Source organism: Berghia stephanieae, chromosome 4, assembly GCF_034508935.2.
Source record: "Berghia stephanieae isolate SIO BIC M18660-M18661 chromosome 4, UCSD_Bste_1.3, whole genome shotgun sequence".
Classification (NCBI taxonomy): Eukaryota; Metazoa; Mollusca; class Gastropoda; order Nudibranchia; family Aeolidiidae; genus Berghia; species Berghia stephanieae.
In genome coordinates, this window is record NC_088363.1 from 84,773,190 (window position 1) to 84,798,839 (window position 25,650).

At 34.8% G+C, this 25,650-nt stretch overlaps 1 protein-coding gene and 1 long non-coding RNA gene across 4 annotated transcripts in view; one reads left to right on the forward strand and one right to left on the reverse strand.

Annotated features, from left to right (window-relative positions):
- Nucleotides 1–23,547, forward strand: LOC144971431 (MSL complex subunit 3-like). The gene is made up of 12 exons (XM_078912338.1): nucleotides 1–263; nucleotides 4,985–5,067; nucleotides 7,120–7,212; nucleotides 8,055–8,178; nucleotides 9,635–9,676; nucleotides 10,338–10,424; nucleotides 12,555–12,706; nucleotides 14,289–14,441; nucleotides 15,021–15,594; nucleotides 18,681–18,888; nucleotides 19,840–19,924; nucleotides 21,187–23,547. The coding sequence occupies exons 1-12, from the start codon at nucleotides 165–167 to the stop codon at nucleotides 21,242–21,244; spliced, it is 1,758 nt and encodes a 585-aa protein (XP_078768464.1). The 5' UTR covers nucleotides 1–164; the 3' UTR covers nucleotides 21,245–23,547.
- LOC144971432 (uncharacterized) overlaps nucleotides 23,337–25,650 on the reverse strand; it is an 11,056-nt gene continuing 8,742 nt past the window's right edge. For 2 of the 3 annotated variants that reach the window (XR_013645132.1, XR_013645130.1), the window contains exon 4: nucleotides 23,337–23,466. This is a non-coding gene — a long non-coding RNA (uncharacterized LOC144971432). The remainder of the gene's footprint in view (nucleotides 23,467–25,650) is intronic. The other variant, XR_013645131.1, reaches the window with a different exon arrangement.

Consider the following 25,650-nt stretch of genomic DNA (forward strand, 5'->3'; position numbering starts at 1 on the left):
ATTAGCTGCAAGGAACTCTGGCAGTTGTAGCCGACGTTTGTTTACATTTTGAAAAAGAGCGAACACTTCACCCTGCTCATACTCATAGTTTCGTTTATCACAGAAAATACAAAAGGAATCGGTGATATACTCTTTTGAAGACAATTATTTTTTTTTATCGCACAATGAGTGCTAGAGGGCCAAGATTTGAGTATGAAATTGGTGAACATGTCCTATGCTTTGAGCCTGATCTAACAAAAGCAAGAGTGTTATACGATGCAAAGGTTGGTCTGGAATAACCCATTATCGATAACAGTAACAGTAATATCCAGCGATTAAATTACGGAAACTAAGTATTTAAGTAGACAACTTGGCTGATCTTACAAAAAGAGGAAAATAAGGGGGAGCAATGAGTTGAAGTTGAAGAGCGAGTTGTAGTTGTGTCGTGTGAGATTTTATTTTGACACCAAGTCTGAGTCTCGGAGTTTGATTTTGATATTTTTTCAAAAATAAAAATTGATACTTATTTTGTACAGTAAACAATATCAATTTTTATTTTGGGAGAATTGGGAGGCCTTCCGAAAGCTCCTTATGGTAAGGGAAACAACCCAAATATTCTCTCAACTAATCATAATCCTAAGAATACAATACTAATACTGGAGAGGTGGGCCTTTGGCCGACCAACCCCCGCTGCACGTCCAACTCGCCTTGAGCATGCATTCACGTAAAATGTAAAGATTTTTTTAAAAAACCTACCTCTGTTTCAAAAACTAGCATCTTTCAACTTTCTAAGAAACATTTTGATTTTTCAGAACTTTAGTTCGTTAAAAAAATACCGGCTAATCTGACCCGTTGAGTCGAATGAAAACGAAATTTTGTTGTTTACATGGTTCAAAGGAAATGCCGTAAATAAGCTTTCATGGACTTCCTGTGTTGTTTTTACAGTGTCACGTGACCGTTTTGAGAAATTTGACGTCTGCTACAAATAATTAGACCGGTGGGGGGGGGGGGGGGGGGGGGGGAGATATTTTCGTTGGAGCAGAAAAAAGTGAGTATTATTTCTTGTACTTGTAAAGAGGCCTAGGGTCCACCAGCAGACCAGTTGATTGAATGAAAGAGAAAAACACCTTTTTTATCCGCCGCCACCACCACCTTGAAAGAGTGGAGGGGGGGGGGGGGTGCATGCTGACGAGAGGGAGACGTGTCGATTGGTGACCTTGGTGACGTAGAGCATCTCAAGGATGCTTGCAGTTGCAGGTGTTCTTAACCCCTTAACAGCGAAGCTAATTTTTTGCTTTTAGATAGTAGTTTGCTTTTATCTTTATTATTGTTAACGGGGAATACAGCGTTTCCACCAAGAGAGTAGTCAGACTATCGCAACTCGGACTTCAATTGTCTATAATAGTTTTGCCGTTACTTGTCTTTTGATGATAGAAGATTTGGTGTTAGGTCAAAGATCGAATTTCGCCGCTAAAAGGTTGCATTGCTACTGGGTTTGCTCTTCCCCCCCCCCCCCCCCCCCCCCCCCCCCCCCACCCACCTTTTTTTTCTTCTGATTGCTGCTATTTCCTTTTTTATGATTAGCAAGTGCCGTAGGAGTCTCACAGGATGCAGGAGTACTGCAATTAACCCTTTGCCAGTGACACTGATTTTTTTGTTTTTCAAATAATAGTCTTCATTTATATTATTTTTTAACCAGAAAAAAAAAGTTTCCACCATAAGAGCAGTAAGAATATTGATAAAAAGCGCTTTGAGCACGTTGGGTGGATATTGCTCTATATAAAAGCTCAAGTTTTTAAATTGTAATTTGTTTTTTGTCTTTTGATGAAAACGGTAAGATTTTATTTTTGGTCCAAGTAAGATTGATATTCGCCTTTAAAAGGTTAAGTTGTTTTGTTTTTTCATGTTTTTTTTGTTTTGTTTTTCAAATGCGGATACGCTGCTTCTTCCTTTTTTTTTCCTCAACTGGCAAGCTATCGCTGTACTTACCCGCATGGCTTGCACACACAAAAGGATACATCTAAGTCACAAAACCTTACATCCAGGTCACAAAATCAGACAACTAGGCCACACATCAAGACATCTCTGTTTCGTTTGTTCCAAGATAGCAAAACAAACCAGACGTCTTGGAGTTCGAAAGAGCTTTCCATAAAATATTTGGTATTTGCAAGACCCCCAGAAACCAATTCCCTATACAGCTCTTGTGCACGGTTACTTATGACCTTGATTTCTTTCGTACCCACCCCCCAAAATCCCACTTATTGTGTGGTATAGGCAGAACACAGTAAATAGCTGGACTGCCACATGCGTGACTAAATTGGCCAAAGAGAGAATCTATACTTTGGCATTAGACACCCATTACCTGATGTCTTGGTTTTTAATCCTAGCCTAGTGAGAGAGAGAAAACAAAACAATCATACATGTATCTCTGCAAACAACAGAACGTTTTCATTTTACATTGAGATGGGAAGGGGAAGGGATAACATTATGACAAGAGAGATAGAGAGAGAGAGAGAGAGAGATGGGCGGGGGGATAGTAAGGGGGAATGGGAAAAGATGAAAGAAACACTGGGTTGCCTGATGACGTAGATCAAAGGATTGTTACAGCAGTGTTCACGGAGCGTACTTCGTGAAATTTTAACCTTTTACAGTGACACTGATTTTTTTCTCCAGATTGCTTATGCAGAATAAATCGTTTCCACCAAGAGAGCAGTAGTAAGAGTATATTTCGACTCAGGCTTCAATTAAACTATAAATCGCAAAGTTTGTCTTTTAATGATAACATTAAGACTAAGATCTGGAGTTTGGGGAGTGTAAGATGGAATCTCGCCATTAATGGTTAAAATTGTTTTGATTAAAAAAAAAACAACTCACACACACACACACACACACACACACTCACGAGCGCGCGTGGTCACGACAGCGAGGATCATCACTGACAGAATGTTGTAACGGTAAACCGGTTTACGTGTACATAGATCCTGAGGCTAGATGCCCCGTTACCGCGTACGTAGGCACTCCCAAAAAAAAGGAAGAAAGAAAGAGAGACACACACACACATACTCACACACACACACACACACATCCACCACACACACACACAGTCTCGCATCCTCTACGAACTAATTTTGCGCACCAATTTTTACTGCACTTATGCACCAAATTGCATACCGATCTAGGGACACTTTTTTCCGTATCTTTTTCTCAATAAACTTTTTAAAAAACCTTTGTTTTGCGCGGCAGGCGGCAGGCACTAGGGGGCACCAACCATTGGACAGACGAAAAACACACACGATTTAGCGAGGAATGAATCATGAAAATATTTAGGATATAATTTCAAACACAACTTTTGAAATTCATCAAGGATTGTCTAGTACCGAATGTTTTTTGATAGAAAACAAATATATCTTCAAATCTAAACTGCTTTTGACGGTAAGCGGTAAGTTTTTTATTTATTTTTCTGTCCAGACGAATGATTTGTCCTGGTATAGAAGCTAAGTATTGGTAACACCGGCGCACCTCTCTAGAGCCTGGGTTTTACCTTGGCATGGAATAGACCCTAAAGCCTAAAGACAAATTTCCCCTTGGGGATGAATAAAGGGAATTTTATTATTACAGTTCACTCCACTTAATCGCACATTGGTTAATCGCACACTCCGCTTATACGCTACACACTCCAGAAAAACTGAATTTTTTTCTATATAATCGCTCCGCTTTAATCGCTACACCTTGATTGGGGTGACAACCAACAGCCATATGAAATCAACGATGATGTTCCCGTTTCACACAACTTTTGGGCCAAAGCATTCGATCAATTCGTACCAAAGGACAATAACATAACCATCAACGGTGAACTGACACTGACATCTCAGGAACCACTCAACTCCATTCAACCCCACAAAAGACAATGCCGAGATAATGAAGATGAGGATGAATCATCAGAATGTGACACCTGACCCCTGACAAACACTGAAAAACTTGACATGGTAGACAAACTACCCCACTTCATCCAAGAAGAACGCTTGACAGATGTTCTACATTGGCGAGATTGGAGACAAAGGTTTATAAACAGCTTGCACAGAATAGACGCTTCACGACTGCTGTTATAGTAAACAATAATGACACATTTTGTTGTCCATAAAACATGAAAAAGAAAAGAGTTAAAACAAAAAGAAAAAAAAACCCAAATAAATAAATAAAAAACATTCTAATGAGGTCATGCCTAGAACTTGAGGGTCCCAAGTCCATAGAAAACTCAGAAGTGAAGGTCCTACATGAATGGCACATGAAAGAGGGTGCTTAGATGTTATTTTTGGCTTCTCCGCTTAATCGCACACTCCTCTTAATCGATGCACTAACCTGAAATCCTGAGAGTGTGCAATTAAGTGGAGTTGACTGTATTTATTTTATTTATAGTCCATTCCAAGTCCAGTGCGCACAGAATATCGCAAATTCCTCCAAAGTTACGAAATGTGGTGCTGTGATTTTTTTTGTATTTTAAGTGACATTACGAATTTTGAATATTGATAGTGGTAGTTTTCTCACAGTACCGAATTCTTTTGACCTTTTCAATGTTTGCAATAAAATATGACTCTAACTTTAGAAATGGTGTGTTGATTCTCTTTCTTGTGGAGAAAACATTCACAACAAAGTTGCATTCAGTAGAGTAGCTTAGAAAATAATTTCGGGTTGTTTCAAATAGTGTAACAATAGATATTTAGATAATAATAATAATAATAATAATAATAATAATAATAATAACAATAATAATAATAATAATATTAATAAAACAATGTTAATGGTATTAATTATAATGAATATTACATTACTTCATGTGCATTTTCTTGTTTTGTTTTGGATTTTGCTATTCAGATGTCGCCTATGAACATTTTCAGTGATTTTCAGAGTTTTTCATCTCTAAAGCTTTTTATACCTACCTTTGTTCGTTGGTTTAGAATGGACCAACATGGCTTCACTCAAACTGCTTTTATTTTTCTTTGTTTAGGTTGTTGATAGGCAGATTGTAAAAGATGTATCGGGAAAGAAGAAAGCAAGCTATGGTGTACATTTCCAGGGCTGGAATAGCAGGTATATTCCTTTTTATGTGAACATTTTAATTTTGTATTTCTTTTATTGCTTAAAAAATATATATATTTTTGCCTTTGTTGAGTTGTTCTTTTCTATCATTAAAAATTAGTAAGTTATTTCATGAAAAACAGAAATAGACTGCTTTGTCCTATTACTATTACTTGTAATTTGAAGGCAACTAAATAAAATGTATTCTTTTTTTTTGTTTTTTTTTTTATTACCTTTTTTACAAAGATTGATAATCTGTTTTGGGGATTGTGCAAAGTGCTCCCGGTAGAATAATCTCCTTATGTTATTGTATATTTGAACTCCTATCTTGCTTTTTCCATTTACTCATTTAATTTTGGAAAATATTTATTGATTAATTGGATTTTGGATTTATAAACTTTTCCATATGCGCAATGTAATGCCTAAGGGAGATATTTTAAAAATAAAAATAAAAATATATATATATGACATTGGAAAATATTAAACCTGCATTTCTGATTTATTTCTTTTAATTGCTGTTTTTAGATTTAGAGGTTCTGATTCCACTTTTGACATGGGTGGGGTTGGCGAGTCCGGGATAATACGGAGTTATAGTTATACACCGATGCAGGTCGAACGAACGACTTACCGATCACGTGTTCAATTTTTTCTCGCATCCTCTCGTCTAATCTCATCACTCCGGAATAGAAAGAGGAGGTGGAGCTTATATGATATAACGCAATGAAAGTTCTGTCCGATGACGGGTGGGGGGATATCACCTCTCCAAAACTTACCTTTTTATATGAGATCTTGAGATTCTTATCCAATCATCGATTGCTCGTTTGACAGTCCGCTTGTGAACAGTTAGGAGACCATCTCTTGATTTATGGGCAGGCGGCTTTGCGTAAAGGCGGTGAGTGTTGTATACATCAAAGAGTACCGCTGACCGATGGGTAGATAGTGGTTGTGTAACCCAAAAGCCCTGCCGACTCGACTGCAAGGTCTTGTATGTAATAGTTGCGTCACCATCTCAACGCTCAGGAATTAATTAGTGAGGGCTCTCAGTATATATATATTAAAAAAACAAACAACGCTTTTGAATCACACGAGATACATCAGTGTGCTCGTCGCATTGAGAATTGAAAAATGAGATATAAATCAAGAAAACCGACCGGAAAATAAAGAAACTATCATTAAATTTTAAAAAATTGAGCAATATTTTTTTGCATAATCAATCTACTAGAAAATTTTTATATTTCTAAACCTATTTTTATGAAACAAAGATAAATGTTCTCCTTTTTGCAAGCTGATTCAACAATGTGGTTTTCAAATTTATCGTATACGTAATCATTTGGAAGCTCCCTAGAAAGGTATTTTTGTGTAATCTCTTTCACACACACGCGCGCGCACACACACACACACACAAACATATACAAACAATACACATCCCTGGTCATCTATTGCCTATATTATTAATGTTAATATATACATCCCATGCTGATTGTCACTACCCCCCCTACCCCCGAACCATTTCCACCATCCAAGTACCAGCGGCCTTTTCTCTTTGATTTCGTATCATGGTCTACCCGAAGCCCAACACCTCGGTCGTTTGTGGGTCAACCCCCCCCCTCCCCCCTCCCCCCACCTTCGCCCATAATCAATTTATAATTTTCTCTCTGTATAGAGCGCCACGTGCTCAATTATATACTATTGAATGACACTGACCTTGCCCCTCCCCTAACACAAGCCAACAGCAACTCAAGCTATCCTCTATCACGTGACCTGAGATCCGATGCTGCATACCGCTTGAGAGATCTCGTTCATGGTCACGTGAGAAGGCTATATCCGTTCGGGTTCGGCGTTCGACGTCTCGTTCGACCCGATTTAGTTAAAAGCCTATTGATAATGTTAACAATATATGCCTTTTTATTTTTTTTACAAAAATAAGTCTTATATTCAAATTTAATGGACTTTGACTTACTTTTTATGTTAGAGGTGATATTATTTTAATGTTATATTGTTAGGAATCACTTCACTGTCATAGAGTAACAACATTGATGTCTTATTTTCAAATTGATTTTCAAGTTGGGACAGACATGTGGCAGATCATTATGTTTTGAGAAATACAGATGAGAATAGAGAGTTGATGAGGAAACTTGCAGACACTGCCAAGAGATTGTAAGTATTTTAACAAGGTAACTTTTAAAAGTTATGAACAAGAGTAGCTTTTAAAAGTTAAAAACAAAGATAACGTTTTTATTATAGTAATACTGGATGATACTTAAATCATTACTTAAGTTGAGCAGATTTTAAACATATCACCAAGGCTATACAGTGCTGAGTCGATTTACTCACATTGTGGGGACAGAGGTGAAATGTCGATATGATAATCACCTTAAAATCAGTTAATAGTTATTAGCAGAAGTGGGCTATACTATTCACAATTAGGGGAGGGAGGGTATGGGTAACGTTTTGCCCAATAATCCCTGAATAAAATCATAAGAATCAATCCTTTTTTGGTTTGTTTGTTTTGTTTCATTTTTCTCTCTCTTTTTAAAAAAATAATGTCATAAAATATCTCGTCTGGGCTGTCATGGATTATGTTATGTGTGATAAACTGAAATGAGGCCAATACAAAAACGACTTGCATAGCTTAATAAGTTTTCTAAGTCACTAATCGTATAAAGGAATCTATACTCAGTATCAGGAAATTGCTGCTGATCACCATGTATTGGCAATAATGCCTAGGTAAATACTTATTATTTACTTATTATTGCAGGTAAATACTTAGTATTTACTTATGATTCCATGTCGTCAAGACCAATTGAATTTGAACAATACTGAGATCTAAAGGGGGAAAATAGATTAGAAATATTAGACAATAATTCTATTGGTTTTGGGGACTAAGGAATATTGCAAAACTGTTGAAATGCATTTCATTTTATTAGACTAGGTCATGAATTTTATTTTCACATCATGCAAGATTAAAAATAAAAATAATAAGAATTTATTCCCACCAGAAAAAATGGTGCACGTCGTCGCAAGATCAATACCATCTTACATCAAGCATTTGGTGGATCACCACCAGAATTTGATTACCCATCTGACTCCAATGGTTCAGATGAAGAATCTGATACAGGAAAAGTAAGAATAGATATTTGTAATGAGTAAGTTAATATGTACTGTGTTTGAGTTACTTAAGTTTATCAGTAACAATAACAGCAAGTAACCAATGCACACAATTTTTGTATAACTTTGGTTAATGTTTGTTGGCTGGAGAATGTTTAGTATTGAATTTACAGCTACAATTGCCTTTTAATGACAATAAATAGCTTGTTGTTGCCAAGTGTTTATAAAATCTACTGCAATCTTGAAAAATCCTGTCGTCTTGTATTGTCTAATTTATCTTTTGATCTGGTATGATTTAATTACAATATTTGAGTAAGCATGAGAAGGTGCGAGTAATATTCAGTATTAATTGCTCAGTAATACATGTTAGTTAAGCGTTTTATTCTAGTAATTTATAAATTAATTTTTAATTACTAATGGAGAACCTGCAATATTTGTGGGGAAATAAAGGCTGTTGCAAACAGGCACTTATCTATTTTACTTATTATTATACTACCATAATGTGGAAATCATCATCAATCGGGACGAATCTTTTAAGCCATCAACGATCAAAATCGGTTGGGTAACATGTGTAGGTGCGAGCAAATTAATTAGGCAATGGGGTGGCCAGCCAGATGGCGATTCGTAACATGAAATGACCAACCAATCACAATTTCTGAGTGAGGAGGTGGATGCTATTTATTTATTTTTCTTAACCCACACACGCTGAGCATCTCAAAAGATACCCACCTTTGTAAAAAATATTTATATCTGAATATATTAATACTTTATGAAGACACTGTCAAAATTGTGAATATTATTAAATTATTTAAAGAATAATAATCAAATAGACCAAAAAAAAAAGAAAATTAATAAAGATTTATATTTTTAAAATAAAGAAAAGAATAAAATTTAAAATGCTAAATCACTGTATTTGAATAGTTCAAAACTTACAAAATATTTCTTTTGAAGAATTAAATAAGGGAGTTACCTCCCTTTTCTTTATGTCTCGTGAGATTATTGATTGGTGTATGGAGAACTCACAGAATTTGGGAGAAATGAAGCTATTACGAACTGGCATTCGTTTATTTTAATTATTATACAGCTGTATTGTGGAAATTAATATAGATGGAGACCGACATGCGCTTATTGGCAATAATATGTACTTGTCGATTGAGACGACTCTTTTCAGCAAATTATCCGGCGGTGAAGTGATGGCAAATCCGAAGGTCAAGGGTCAAATTTTAATACCCAGGCATGATTACGCCCTTGCAGATATTCTAAATAACTATTGTGAATCAACAGGCAATAGTTAGATTAATTTAAAAGAAGGTTGCATGTATATCAATCTGTGAAAAAGTTTTATATTGTTTAGACTTTCCAGTAATTCTGTGTTCGATGGCGTAAATTTTACATTGGCTCTTCGGAACTATGTTGATCCCAACCCGATTTTAAAAAATAATATATTATAAAAGTTATTTTCTTTTTACAGCAAAAAGGGAAAGGAAAAGCTGCTCAAGATAAAAGGAAACAGGTATTTTGATCTTTTTTCTTATTTTTTCCAAACAAAGCTGACATTGTTTTTATTAAAGCTTTTTCTTGTGAATTAATTCATTTGAATGTACATTTAATGGAGAAGAGAGAGAGAGGTAAGTAATTCAGACCTAACTGCTTGTTGACGGTTCTCAGAAAACATGAATATCAATGTCAGGTATGCTGATGTCCTCAAGCTACTCATTCTGTTCCACTACCATTTGTCTTTATTACAGAAGCAATGCAGCATGCTGTCTATATCTTATTTTGTGAGTTTTTCAATATCTTTTTTTTACCTCCATATGTAGTCGTCAGTGATTTACGGGCTGCATTTGAGATGAATATTTCATGATTATTGAAAAGACAATATTAAGGAAAGATCAGATTGCTCATGTTGATTTTGGAGATGTAAATTTTCTAACAAAATCCTCTCTTCTTTTAACAATTTTTCACTTTTGATTTTTCATCAAAATGCACCCTGTTATCTGAGTTTGATTTCACTTTAAAATGAAACAAAGGTAAAAAAAAAACCAATGATGTCTTGTAGATTCATATTCCAATATGGTTGATTTTATTTTCAAAATTTAAATGTTCATTCACTCTCGTTGAAAACTAACCTCTTTCCTCACTGATTCCCCATGTTTTACCTTAATTCCACATAGAAGTCCAGTGCCTGTGAGTTTGAGATTCCCGACAGTCTTAAAGCCCAGCTGGAGGACGATTATTTTCTCATCAATAAAAAGAATAAGGTGATTTTAATGTAACTCTAGTTTGGATTCAGAGTTTCACGCAGTGCCAAAGGCAGGCTTGCCAACCAATAGGAGATTATATATTTAAAAATGTAATTTTGTCCAAAATATTGAAATATGTGATAATTTAAAAGAGTGCGGGAAATGGATTTGATTACAGGAATTATTTTCTTTTTCTTTGCCCCCACCCCCTCTCTCTCTCTCTCTCTCTCTCTCTCTCTCTCTCTCTCTCTCTCGCTCTCTCTCTCTCTCTCTCGCTCTCTCTCTCTTCCCCCCCCAGTTGTGGCTGTGGCGTTTATAGATGAATTAGCAATAAAAAATGTTCTGTCAGGTATTAGGGATGTAAATCTTTCAGAATTTGTCTGAATTCAGATTTTTTCAATTTAGAGGGGGGGGGGGGGGGGGGGTACAGAATAAAAATATATAAAAGTAATAAAATAATTTATTTTTGAAAAACCTTCTTATTAAATACTACAACAATATAGTATCGTGCATATAAGCCCAGACATGGCGAGCTCTTTCTGTATACACAGAAACACCCCACTAGCTGTTTTGAACGGAAGTGGTTATTTCCACTACGAAACACGAGTCTTCGTTATTCACAGGCCATGAATTCAGACAGAAAATTTCTGAACTGATTCTGAACTACATGGCAGTTATAGAGGTCCTTCAGAAGAAAAAAAATTCTGAAATTTTGTTCTGTAAATGGCCACTGTGGCTACATAACGAACTCAGTGTAAAAACATCATCACAACAATCTATAGGTGTTTATTGGAGTGTGGCAGACTTTGTGAATATCTTCTTGGTTTAAACTCGAAGCTAAGTTGATAATTTTAGAAAATTGTTTTTTTTTTTTACTGTTGCATATGTTTGTTTTTATTTGATGTTGCACTGATTTCACCTCTTTTGACTTAGAATTCTCAGTTCTCTCAAGTTCTCATTCTCATATTCCTGACTAAACTAAGTTAGATAAGTAACTGTGGTCGTTGTAGTTATAGAGGCAGACAAGTCATGAGATTACTTTGCTGTAGTAATGACCCTTCATCCAGATCAGATCTGTCCTTAGCTGTCTTCATTAGTGCTGGGATATCCATTCTTTTACATTGTTACTTTTTCATTTGTCTGTTTGATTTTATGTTGCATCATTGATTTGAGATTCTGATTCTTAGAATAGATTTTGGCCATCCAATCACTTATTAGTAGAGTTAGGCTTAGGAGACTGAGCTTACAATATAATCAATTGGACATCAGGTGATTTTTTAACAGATTTATCAACCTTAGTTATATTTTTATTTATATATTCATAAGTTTTCTTCGCTTCCACTTTGTAGTTATAAATGGACTATGAGAAAAATACATACACAACCATTTCCTTTTATTTGAACCATTAATTTTGTAAAAAGGCATTGTGCGAGTTGGTTTCAGAATTTTTTGTCATTTGCCATTTACATGCCTGAGGTATAAACTATGATAATATAAGTCACTTAAGATTCAGAGGCTCCTACCCTACTGCTTTTCCTGGAACTATTCCACATAATAAGTCTACATTCCACATTCAAGGCAAAAAATTTGCATTTTGATAGAAATTAAAAAAAAAAAAGTCATGTCTAGTGAAAACATGAGAGTGAATACGGCTGAGATTGCAATTTGTCTCAAATTAACTTTTTCCCATGCCATTATTACTCATGGCAGATGCCATTTTGCCTCAAGAAGCAAAGTGCAGTGTTTTCAATTGCAGGGTGCATTAAAGGTCTGTCTTAAACAAAAATGAGTATAACAGCTTTAAAAAACAACAAAATACCAAACACGGAACATTTCGAGCTCAAAACCCTCCTTCAGCCAACAACAAAAAACAATAAAGACATAAATGCATTACTAAATTCCAGTTAGACGACAGAGATTTAGTCCTTGAAAAAGGTTATTTACTTACATTATCTCGCATACTAATGAGTAAAATGGGTATGTAGCGGGTAACACGTTAGTGTAGATGTCAATGAGAAAAAGATATGATAATAGAGCCTTATAAGCTGCATGCTTTTTCAACATGTTGTCTTGTAAAGCCATTGAGCATTTAATGAATATTGTGCTATACAAATGCTCATGTAAAATTACTTTTTATCTCATTTCCAGCTGACTCGTATCCCTGCCAAGCCTTGTGTCATTGACATCTTGGAAAGCTTCATGAAGACGTTTTGTGTCAACTACGTTTGTGACCCCAATGGAGGCAGGGAGAAGACAAGGAACAGTAATAAACACACTTTGAAATGTCCTCCTGATAAATGGTAAGCTTCTGGTCTTGTGCTGAGGACACCGTTGCTCTTGTTATTTTTATGATTCTTTTTAGGTAGGAATGTGTCAGTATCAATATGCCTCTTACGATTTTCGTATTATATTTGGTATTGTTGTGTTTGTCTTGAGGTACTCTATTTGCATGTCAAAGGTCAAATTCACTATAATGGCAGAGCATAGTTTTATAGTGTTTGTTTGGGTTTTTGTATTTTATTTGTCTTTTATTTTCACGTTCAAATTTCTCAAAATGATGATTTTAACTCATTATTTCCTCTCTCTTTTTTCTCAACCAATTTCCTTCAAATTTGATATGAATGATGATTAATTAGATAAAAAAATTTTGTCAGAAGTTTTTTTTATTTGGATGTAGATTAGTTTTGTAAAATTTGAATATTGTTGCAAAATTCTCAAAAGGTATTTTCAAAAATTCGTGTAAATAAAGTTGCTAGTAAAACCAAAATTGCTTCTGACAAAAGTTATAAAATGTATTGAAATATGTATGCAAAGTTTCAAATCCATACCGTTTCCATGGGTAGTGGAAGTAACTGACAAAAAATATAATATTTTAACTCAGCTTACCATGCAAATTAATTATATGTATGAGCCTAACTGATATCATTAGCATCATGGGAAACAAATGACTCTTGAACACCCAACAAAAATAACTGTGATAGGATATTTGTTTTTTTAACCATTATTTGTGTGTTTATTTTATGTATATGTAATAATTAGTAGTCAGGATTTTCAAATGTTAGAGCTTTCTTTTAATGCCTAATTTATTCCGATGCCAATAGCCTCTGACTCGCCATAGAATTTTAACACAATGAGTTGTGATATGATATATTAGATTTTATTATCGAAGGTACTATTAATAATTTTGTTTAGTGCTTTTCCATCATCCATATCAGAATAGTTATTCCACTTTTTACACCCTTTCATTATCATTGCCAATTATAATATATACTTGTGATATCACTGGCCTGGGTTTGTTCTATTGTTACCTCAAAGATAGCCCGTCCTTCACGTTGACAGATTTGACAACTAGTATGATTTTCCGTAACTTAGTAAGGATTTTGGTAAAATAAATGCCAGACAGGCAATGTAAAGGACAAAGGAGATTCAGGCCGTCCTTCCGTCTGTTAGCTTGACATTTAATGTCAATACTACTGTGGTCTCCCTACTGGATTAAGTTATGGTTTTAGTAGGTTTTTTTTTGAGACTCCAGTGAAAATAAGCATTTATCATAGAAAATAAGCAAAAACAGGGTAACATTTTGTAGAAAATCAGCAAAAAAAATTTTCTAAGAAGTCAGACATGTTGGCAAGTCTGCTTTGACTTTGTGAACTTGGCAGTCCTTCCAATATTTAACCAAATGAAAGAGGTTTAATGATAATGTGTTTATAAATTCGTTGATGTTTCAATTATTAATCTCTAAGGTCCAGATGTTGGAACCTTTTTTATGGATTAAGCTACTTGCTCTGACAGCATGAAGCTATTTGGTTTTATTGAAATTGATGTATAAATGATGATTGTTTTGCCTATAAATGATGTGCAAAACTTTATTTCTTCTCACAGTGTGTCATTGTGCAAAGAATTTGTTGACAGTTTGCGTATCATATTCGATTTCACCCTTCCCATCATCTTGTTGTATGCAGCAGAACAGCAGCAGTACGAATCAGCCATATCACAGGTTAAGCCTACAGATTGCAGTACGTTAGAGAAAGATGGGTAAGCACTGTTCTGCTGTACATAGATAGGCAATGCACATTAAAAAAATTTTGGCAAGAAAATTTCTACTTCAAATTTACAACAATTAAGATGGCCCCAGTTTGTCAAAACTTCTCAGGGGTCATTTTTCATTACCAAAGTCACAATTTTTATCAAATCAAGTGCAGTGTCAATGTTTTCATCTGCAAACAAAAAAGGACATAAATTGTAATTTCTAGATTTAATTATTTGTCAGTGTGTTGATATACGAGTATCATCAAAGCTAAAAACAGCCAGAGGTGTGACTGTCTGGTTATCATTGACAAGTAAGTTAAATAATATGTTATAAGTAAGAACTGCATTTGCACAATTTCTGAGCATCTGAGAAGCAGTGATGCAACACTCACAAGCCAGGGTCATAAACTATATGCTTGCTTACTGCAAGCTGTGTAAAATTAAGTTTTTGAAGAGAAACATACAATTTAATTGTACAGGGGTAAGAAAAATGTAAATATCCTTTTTTTTGTGTGTGAAGTTGCTGGCAGCTCTACATTAAAGACATACAATCTTTTATGCTCACTGACTTGTATTCATTTTCAGTTCATCGGAGGAACCATCATCAAAAGTTCCAAGAAATATTCTGTCCCGATCAAAGTGGAAACCAGAATCAAAAAGTAAGGACCACCAACAGTTGTCACAAAATGATCAAAAGCATCAACAACAGCAACAGCAGCAGCAGCATCAACAACTTAGATCTCCATCCCCCATCCCATCAGAATCATCATCTTCATCGGAACCATCTCCACCCACTCCTCCACGTCGTGTCACTCGCCAAGGCATTCACCAAGACCAGTCTAAATCAACAATAGTAACATCAACAAGCTCCACGTCATGCTCTAGTCTAAAGCACAAACTGCCCAGTTCATCACATAAACTCTCAAACAAATCTCAACCATCAGCTTGTACTTCCTCCTCCTCTTCCAGTCCTTGTAAAATTGCAAGGGAGCCAATAATTCCTATAGCATCTCGGACTCGAAGACGGACATTACTGGATTACGATGATGCCACCATCCCTTCTTGTCCCCAACTAGCAGTTCAAGTGAAAAATGAGCCTGGCATAGAAGTTGATAATGAAGTATTTTTAGCCTCAAGTTGTGCCACCATCGTTAATCAGGTAAGATTATTCCATACTGAAAATTTGAGACTTCTATCAATTGTCTTCTATATGGGAGAAAGTTTTAATCGTCTTTAAAAATAAAATAATTTAAACTTTTGCTCCTGGTGAGACAAACTTGTTTTTTAGGAAATTATATTCAGATTTTGTATTACTATTAATTGCTTGAGCTGAAGGCTTAGTGATGATAATTTTCCACGAATCCTTAGAAATTTTCCGCTGATTTTTGCCATGTCAAACATTTTGGTAGTTCCGCAGAAAAACCACCTTTATGTCTTGTGTCATATTTTGGCACCTGTGTTGCATGTTTATAAATTTTTATCCATAATAAAAACTTAATTTTACACAGCTTGCAGTAAGCAAGCATATAGTTTATGACCCTGGCTTGTGAGTGTTGCATCACCGCTTCTCAGATGCATGAGAGTTGCATGAATTTTGGTGACACTCGCATATTCATAATGTTTGTCAAAACAGACTTGAGTCAAAGGTTACACAAGACCAATTGAGGCTTTGGGTGAGATGATGATTGAAAGGGAAGGGGTGGGGTAAATGGTTCTAGATTTTTTTATCCTTTAGCTTTAGCATGATAGGATGTTTTTTTGGTTCAGAAAAGTGGTAGGAGCAGGCACAACAAGAGATGAAGTGAGTAGAAAAGTGCCAGAAGACACTAGAGAATAAAATATTTTTTTTTGCGGCGGTGATGGGGTTTGAACCTGCGACCTTATTGGTACGACAACTCCGCCTGGCCAGTGAGAGCGTGACTCTTCCGTATGAGCTATCCAGCGTAATAGCCAATATTCTCAACACAAACATATAACATAGAAACAATTGAGCCATGGAGTATGCTCCGGTATATGTGGTGAATTTTTAATTCAGAAAAGTGGGTAGAGCAGGCACTTATGTTGGTAACAACAAGAGATGAAGTGAGTAGAAAAGTGCCAGAAGACAATAGAGAATAATGATTTCAATTGTTTCTATGTTATATGTTTGTGTTGAGAATATTGGCTATTACGCTTAACTGCTGGCCAGGTTGTGTGCGTGTGTACCCGCTACCTCCAGTAGTCGGTGAGAGAAGGCACTGATAATGAATGACCTGAGATTGATACAAATGTTTTTGGATTCGTGGATAGCTCATACGGTAGAGTCACGCTCTCACCGGCCAGGCGGAGTTGTCGTACCAATAAGGTCGCAGGTTCAAACCCCATCACCGCCGCAAAAAAAATATTTTATTCTCTATTGTCCTCTGGCACTTTCTACTCACTTCATCTCTTGATGTTTTTTTGGGCGATTTAATAAATTGTAGGTGCATTTTTCTTTTTTCCTCTCTTTTCTAAATGTGTTTATCAAAGTCATTACAACTTCCGTCTTATTTTTAAAAAAAAGCAATTCATAAAGTATTCTTGCAGAGTGGCCTCTCTCTTTCTCACTCCTGTCTCTCTCTCATCTCTCTCTCATCTCTCTCTCTCTCTCTCTCTCTCTCTCTCTCTAATCTCTCTAATCTCTCTCTCTCTCTCTCTCTCTCTCTCTCTCTCTCTCTCTCTCTCTCTCTCTCTGGGTTGGGATCCTGACCTCCCATAGCGGGCAGGGAGGTACATACTGTGTCTTCTATCCCCTTATATCTTATCCAACAAGCTTTCTGTCTGTCTTGGAATGAGATTACTTGGTGTTTTCCGGGCCCTCGCCGGAGTCCTGGCTGAGAGGGAAACAGTCAAATGCATAGTTATTGTTTTGGGAGATGATATTTTTTTCCTTGTAAATCATCTCTCTGTTATGTATTATTATATTGGTTATTTTTAATGTATAATGTAAGCATTTGAGTGTATTCCTCTTTGTTGGATTTTGTGCTTGTGTTCGGATGAGACATAGGTGATCTCAAACTAAGTACATTGGTGGTATGCTCTTGGAATCTACATCTGATCCCTATTTGTTCCCATTCCCCTTTGTCTTACTTTCTCTTGGGTGCTTTAATTGTAATTCTAGAACTTTTTACTATCCCATTTTCTTCCTTTTTACTGGCGCTGATATAACCTAAATGTGTTGCAAGCGCCGTAAAACCCTTAAAAACAAAAAACAAACAAGCTCTCTCTCTCTCTCTCTCTCATTTATATTTCTTTCCCGGCCACCCTTCTATCTTCATATTTTGTTTTTAGAAATCACCTGGTTATTGAGAGATAATAGATAAGAGTCTGTTTGGATGATTGATAAGAAATAATAGTTTAAAGGCTTGTTTTGTATTTACTCTTTTTCACCAATGTTTGATGGAAAATATTTGGAATGTATCAGAGATTTGTCACCGTCTACCTTTTTCACCCTGGGTCAGGGTATAGGCCACAGACAAACAGTTTCCATCGTTCTCTATCTTGATAATTCATAAGAATGTAACATTTGGGTAGTAAACATGGAACATTGTATTGTTCCTCCTAACGTGCCAGGTTATAATCTATCAAACAAGAAGTGTATATTATCAAGCAAGAACTAATTTTTATAAATCCTGATGAATATATAATGCATTTTATCATTCAGTGCTGATGGTTTCCTCGGATTTGCAGAAATCCATGATTTTTAAGTCAAAGGAGGTATTTCTTCATTTTAAAGAATACCATTTCCCCCCACCAATGTATTGGCAGTGAGAGAGTTGATGTGTGGTGGAATATAATATAGGTGCAGTTTCCCACTCTTCAGAAATTAGCTTAAGTATCAATGATAATTTATCATCTCAATTGCTCCGAAGTGGGGGTTAATGCCATAAAACTCTGACTTATAGGCAATTATTCAAATCGTTCTTCCATTTTCATTTTTTGTGACCATCAGCACTGATTATTATATTTTTTTAATTTGTCATTTTTCAATGGATAATAAATTATTTATAAATAAATAATTATTTAGCATCCAAATGTTGTAACAGTATGGATTGGATATATAAATAGATTTCTTTCTAGAATATTTCTTTCATAGCTGTTAAGATTATAGTGAAGCATGGGCATTTTACTAGTTTATGTATTATATATTTAATACTAAATTTTTACAAAGCTTGTAGGATTTGTTATACATTGCTTTTAATTGATGTTATTCTATTCTCATCTCAGTCTGACCAGTCCACAGTCCCCAATGGTCAAAGTGGCTCAGGCCACAGTGCCACAGGTACCGATAGTATAACAATGTCCTCTTGCCATGGTAGAGAAGATGCTATGGACAAGATCTTGGGATGGCAACTGTTGCCATCTGATGTGAAACTGGAAAATGCGATCACCCCTTCACAGATATACGGAACAATACATTTATTACGGATGTTTGGTATGTTGTTGAAGGGATTTTTTAAATTGCTTTTTTGTTCAAGGTTTATAAATAAAATGGATATCATTATTTTATGATTATTATAGTTTTGCTGATTTGTTTTACCTCTTCACATAATAATGTTTTCAAAATGTGATGTCTGGGTGGGGTTCCTGACCTCCCATAGTGGGCAGGGAGGCACTGTGTCTTCTTTCCTCCTGTATCTGTTTTCCAACATGCTTCCTGTCTTCGTCTTGGAATGAGGTTTCTTGGTTTTGTCCTGGTCCTGGCCGGATACCCTAGCTGAGAGGGAAACAGTCAAATGTATAGTTAGTTTTGGGAGATGATATTCTTTTCCTTGTAAATCATCTCTCTGTTATATACTGGATTATGTTTTGTTTACGTATTATATATGATTTGTAAACATTTGAATGTATTCCTCTTAGTGGGGACCTGTGCTTGTGTATGGATGAGACTTTTAGGTGATCTCAAACTAAGTACTTAGATATGTGCTCTTGGAATCTACATGTTTCATATTTGAACCAATTCCCCTTTGTCTTCCCTTTTCTTTGGTGCTTTAATTGTAATTCTAGAACTTTTTACTATCCCATTTTCGTCCTTTTTACTGACGCTGATATGACCTGAAAGTGTTGCAAGTGCCGTAAAACCCTTAAAAACAAAAACAAAATGTGATATCAAAAACTTCATACTTTTGTTCCAGGCCCCCCCCCCCCCCCCCCCAACTTTCACCACCACCTGCCAGATCAATGTTCCTTTCACAAGCATTCTTCCCAAACAGTAGCAGGCAAATGTTACTGCTTTTTTAATCCAGATCTGAAACTGCTGTGGACATTTAAGTTCTAAAGCATATGTTTTAACGTCAGAAGTTCAATACATAGGCATTTTATTTATAAAAACTTACATTAATTGATTTTGTTTGTTTCTTAAGATATTGTTTTTTTTTCATTGCAGTCAAACTCCCAGATTTACTCAAGAAAATGAAAATGAAAGAAGTCCAATTACAAATTATCATCAAGTTCATCCACCATTGTCTTCAGTGAGTAATTTTGACCCAAGGATTTTTAAAAGCAAATTTTAAGGCAGTTGTAAATAAGAATCTTTCAGATACTGGATTATCGGTTTTTAAATTATCAGAATTTGACAACTCCATTTTTTGAAAGCTCAACTACTGACAACGGATCATCATTTACTTATATGCCATGCATTTTTCACAATTGAATAATTTCAGGAAATTGCATATATGTATTTTGAGCACAGTTTTGGTCATAAAAATGTCGTCAGTATTCATTTTTTCGGCTCCAAAATGGATGTAAGACCAAATGTACTACATCAATTCTATGTAATAATTCATATAAAAAAGGCCTTCAGAGCAATTAGACCCAATGAATCGGAGTTTATCCCGGTTTCTATAGCATAAAATGGACATAGTACTTGCTTGTTACCCTTTGGATAGGACATTACTCTGTTGCGAGGTACTTTCCACCAGATGTAACAATCACAGCCACCCAATCACTGCAGGGTGAACTAAGGGGTCAGAAAAAAATCTCGACTTCACCAGGGATCATGCATTTTGAGTTGATACATAATCTTTCTTTTAATCCAGATTTTCTTTTGAAAACTATACAGAATTTATTTTTAGTTGCTTGAGAGTGGTTTGTAAAAGTTTTCATTTTTTAACATTTTTTTTGGGTAAACATTATGAAATATCACCATATTTTAGTTACATCTTTCTCACAAGTTATTAGATATTTCTAAGAAATTAACAACATACAATACATATCTAATGATGTTAACAAAATAAAGACGCTGAGATGTTTTGATTCATGCTCTAGTTTTGAAGAAAGTTGGATTTTAGTAATTGACACGTTTTAAGAAAAAAAAAGATATTTGAACATAAACAAATGATAGTCTTCAATTTGAAAAACACCAAAATGCCTCTGTACTTTTCAAGATTTATTTTTAGCATTAGCATAAATTGCATGAAAAGTTTTGAAGGAATAAGTTCAGCCATCACAAAGCTTTTTGTTTAATTGTGAGTGAAAATCCATGAAAAAAACATCGGATAAAAGATGGGATAATATGTCAGAAATTATTTCATATTGTGAAGGCATTTGGGCAAGAAAAATGTATTTAAATACTTCTATTCAAAATAATTATTTTTTTCCAATGGAACAGCTTTCAGGATCAGAATTCAACAAATTGTCAAAAATTATTTTTATATGAATTTACTTATGTGTCTTTATTCATTTGTTCTAACTTTCCCGAAAAAAAAAAGTATTTTCTAATTTTTGTTTTCAGGTATTTAGTGAATCACCAGAGTGAGCTATTTCACAGTCAGAGCTACATCAAAGCATGACCTTCATCAGATTCAAGTTCAAGCCAGTTGTTTTAATGTTGCCTTTGTCTTCTCTTCAAAATGTCTTATTGCTTCTATTTATAGATATCAAAATCAGCATGATGAAGTTACATAGTGTTTGTTGATATTGCAAACATGGCATATGCAGTCGGTTATAGTCTTTTATGTTTTTTGTTAGCAGGAATTTTGAATTGTCTTTAGTACTTTTAGATCATTTGTTGTATAAAATCTGTTTTGATTATTATACTTGCATTTCTCCTGTTATCGTTGCGGGTGGTTGGATGGGAGCATCACCCTTGAATCATATACCTATGATGTTCGCATGGGTGTACGATCCGATAGTGATGTCGTTTCTTCTTCTCTTTACTAGCCTATCCTGCTTCTTTGGTTTGTGATTGTATTTCTGACAGGGGATATTTTTTTCCTGTAAATCTTCTGCCTGTTTGTTCTTGGTTATTTATAATTTAGCTTTTGATATCTTTAGGTTATGATTTTGATTTACATTTGTACTATTTTTGTTAGATTGCTTGTTTTTTTGTTTCAGCGGTCTCTCATATAACCTCAATTGTGTTGGAAGAGACCTAAAGCAACAACAAACAAACAAACCTATTATCGTTGTTGAAAATATACTTATCTTACTGCTTTTATATTCTTTTTTGAGCTAAGAACAAATATTTCATTAAGGTGAAATTATAGCCTTGTAAACTGTCCATTACTGAAACTTTACCTGGATTTTATTATTATTTTTTTTTTTGTTTCACTGAATTTTGAACAATATGACAGTGCTCTTGTGTAGTGTAATGTTGGACAATTCTATTGGCGATTTTTTCAATTGGAGGGACTGAGTACTCTTGCACACAAAACGTGGGGGGGGGGGGGGGGGGGGTTGGAGAGAAAAATCCCGGGATGATATCTGGCCATTGTTGTAATGCATTTTTATGAGATTTATTTTTCATTGTAAAAATCCCTTAATTAGGTGTTTAATGTCTATATAAAAGTTTTTAGTCCAATAAAATTATATTTCCATTTTCGGCTAAGATCTAAGTTTGGCTATGGTTTTTGTCTCAGACTAGAGAAAGAGGCAAATGTGTTCTATCGCCTAACCTTACTGTTGTAATAATAGGCCTCATTGTAAGCATTTTTCATTTAGCTGTTACTGTTGATAGATGATAACAAACCAGAGACTACTACACACATTATCCATCATTTACCAAAAGTATTATTATTGGTGCTGTCAGGGCTTTTTGATTGTCATCATACTTTAGATTATCCAGATTGCTCTTGGAATCAACTTCCATTCCCTTTTTTCTCTATTCCCCTTTACCTAACATTTGTTTTTTGTTGTCTTTTTTATTGGCACTTTTAAATGCACATCACATTTCTTTATTACTATTCCATCGTTTTCCCTTTTATAGGCGTTTACATGATAAAAATCTCTAGTAGGACAGTAAAGCCCTCAGAGAACACAGAAACACAAAAATCACCAAATGCTGGTTTCATATCATTGTTGAATTTGTAGTCTTGTTAGATCTGACCGTGTTGAATCAAAATATCCTGCATAGGTTTGCATTGTAATTATTGTTATTTTTTCTTCTTCGTCCTCTTCCCGCTCTTTCTCCTACTTCTCCCCATGTGCGCAGGGGGCACATACTGGACTTCTATCCCCCTATATCTATTTTCTAATAAGATTTCTGTCTTTGTCTTGGAATAAGATAACTTAGTTTTGTCCTGGCCCTGGCTGGATACCCTAGCTGGGAAGGAAACAATCAAATGTGTAGTTAAGAGTATTGTGAGATGATCTTTTTTTCCTTGTTAAATTATCTCTGCTATGTACTGTTACATTTTTTTTTGTTATAAATATATATTTGTTTGTAAACATTTGAGTGTATTCCTCTTAGTGGGGTCCTATATTTGTGTCTGGATGACTTTAAGATGATTTTAAACTAAGTACACTTAATTATTATTATTATTTTATTTTTTTCACTTAAAATTGATATTTATATTGTAAAGTGCCCAGATCTTGTGTTTTACACGAGAATGAGCGCTATATAAATGTGTATTATTATTATTATTATTACACTGATAGTGTGCTCTGGAAATCTACATCTGTTCACTATTTGAACCATTTCTCCTGGGTGGGGCTCCTGCTGTGTCTTCTATCCCCTGTATCTGTTTTCCAACTTGTTTTCTGTCTTTGTCTTGGCCCTGGCCGGATACCCTAGCTGGGAGGGAGACAGTCGAGTGTTATTATTACTTATTTTATATTAAATTTTTTTCTTTTTTTAAAAAAGTTTTTTATGCAGGGAGGGAAGAGGAGGAGGGGGGGGGGGGGGGGGGGGGTGTTTATACAGACCTGCCTAATTTTACGAAGCTGAATTTTGGGTACCAGATACAGGAGAATTCAATAACACTTTTTGAGAATGTATTAAGAATAAATATTAATATATATTTTTAAAAAAATGTATTGTGAGAACAAAGAATATTTTTAAAATTCAAGCAGGTCTGGTTATTACAATTTGAAATATCAGGCAGGGTTTCTTTATTTCTTTTAATTTTTCTTCAATTTTTTTGATTTGCTTTAATTCGAGTTGGATACTGAATTAAACAATAATATCATTTTTTCGACCGATGAAGAACCATATTTTTCTTTACAGATTATTAAAGTAAAGATACACACTCTTAAATGAACTTGATTTCACATAAAAACTGTACTATCTACTAGTGGTTCATTAAAAAAAAACACACACAAAAAAACAAACAAACAAAAGAAAAAGAAAACCAAAAAAAAAAAATAAAATAAATTAGGCTTTACAATAAGAGAATAGATTCAAGTAATTTTCATCGGATTCTCATGCATAAGGCACTTACCGGCTGGTCAACTCATATGACATTGTTGTGTAATAGTAATAGTGAGACATATTGTCTATAAATACGAAAAATAGAAAAATTTGCTTCCATCCAATTCTGGGAATCATTTTAATCATTTGTCTTTGAAATTTTCTGCCCAAAATGTGGAAAGGCGATTTGTCAGTGTACAGTAGAATTGTTATTGTTATCCAACTAAATGATATTTCTTCTGCATCATATACCTATGATGTTCGCATGGGTGTACGATCCGATAGTGATGTCGTTTCTTCTTCTCTTTACTAGCCTATCCTGCTTCTTTGGTTTGTGATTGTATTTTTGACAGGGGATATTTTTTTTCTGTAAATCTTCTGCCTGTTTGTTCTTGGTTATTTATAATTTAGCTTATGATATCTTTAGGTTATGATTTTGATTTACTTTTGTACTATTTTTGTTAGATTGCTTGTTTTTTTTTGTTTCAGCGGTCTCTCATATAACCTCAATTGTGTTGGAAGAGACCTAAAGCAACAAACAAACAAAAAAAAAAAAAAAAACTTCTGCATTATTGATTACTTTTTATCCAATCCAAAAATCCAAGAGGCATTTAATTCACAAGTGTTTGTTGAAGAGAATTTTCATATCGTTGTATATGCCCTGTCATGACTTTGACTTGTGTGACATTTGTAATAAAGATATTGAGAAAGAAATTATACTGGTTATTATTATTTTTTAATTTCTTTTCTATATCGTTGCAAGAATGCATTTACTGTTATGACCATTCGTGGAGCAAGTGAGATTCCCCATCCCGTCATCATAGTCATCATCATCAATCTTGAATGACGTGGGTTGGGGATCATTCTCTCTGTCTTCTATCCCAGATATATATATATATTATGAGTGTTGGTGGGTACTTGTAGGTACGAGAGTGCTCGATAATATACTACGGATAATTGCCGACTGACGAAATGGAGGACATAGAAACAATTGTATCGGCAAAAATAAAAAAAAAGACAAAACAAAAACGTGAGTGACCCTATTTATATATATATATATATAAAATCGTGTTGGATACAAATATGGTACGAAAAGTGCTCGACATGTAGCAATGGAGCGAATTATTATTTTAGTATTTGAATTTGCCACAATGTTGGAGTCAGTCTCTACGATGTCCCTCTTTTACGATAATATATGGTTTAGATACTGGAACACGCGATTCTCGAAGCTCAAACAAGCTCTCTACAAATCTCTACTGACTCCAACATTGTGGCAAATATTAAAATAATTATATATATATATTGTAATCCGGAAAAAATGTTTCGATTTAAAATGTATTAATCATTGATCAACGTGATGGTAAATATTAAACTTGTAAGCATTCTTTGCCGACCAGACACACACACAAACAAGAAGATAAAAAGAAAAAGTACCCAAAAAAAACAAAACAAAGACCTGAAATGGGGAGTTGGCCAATGTTTACAACACCTTGGACACGGTATGAATAATTCTATCATTGTGTTCCTACCGCCATGACGTCAATGGCTGATCCAACCAATCACGACATT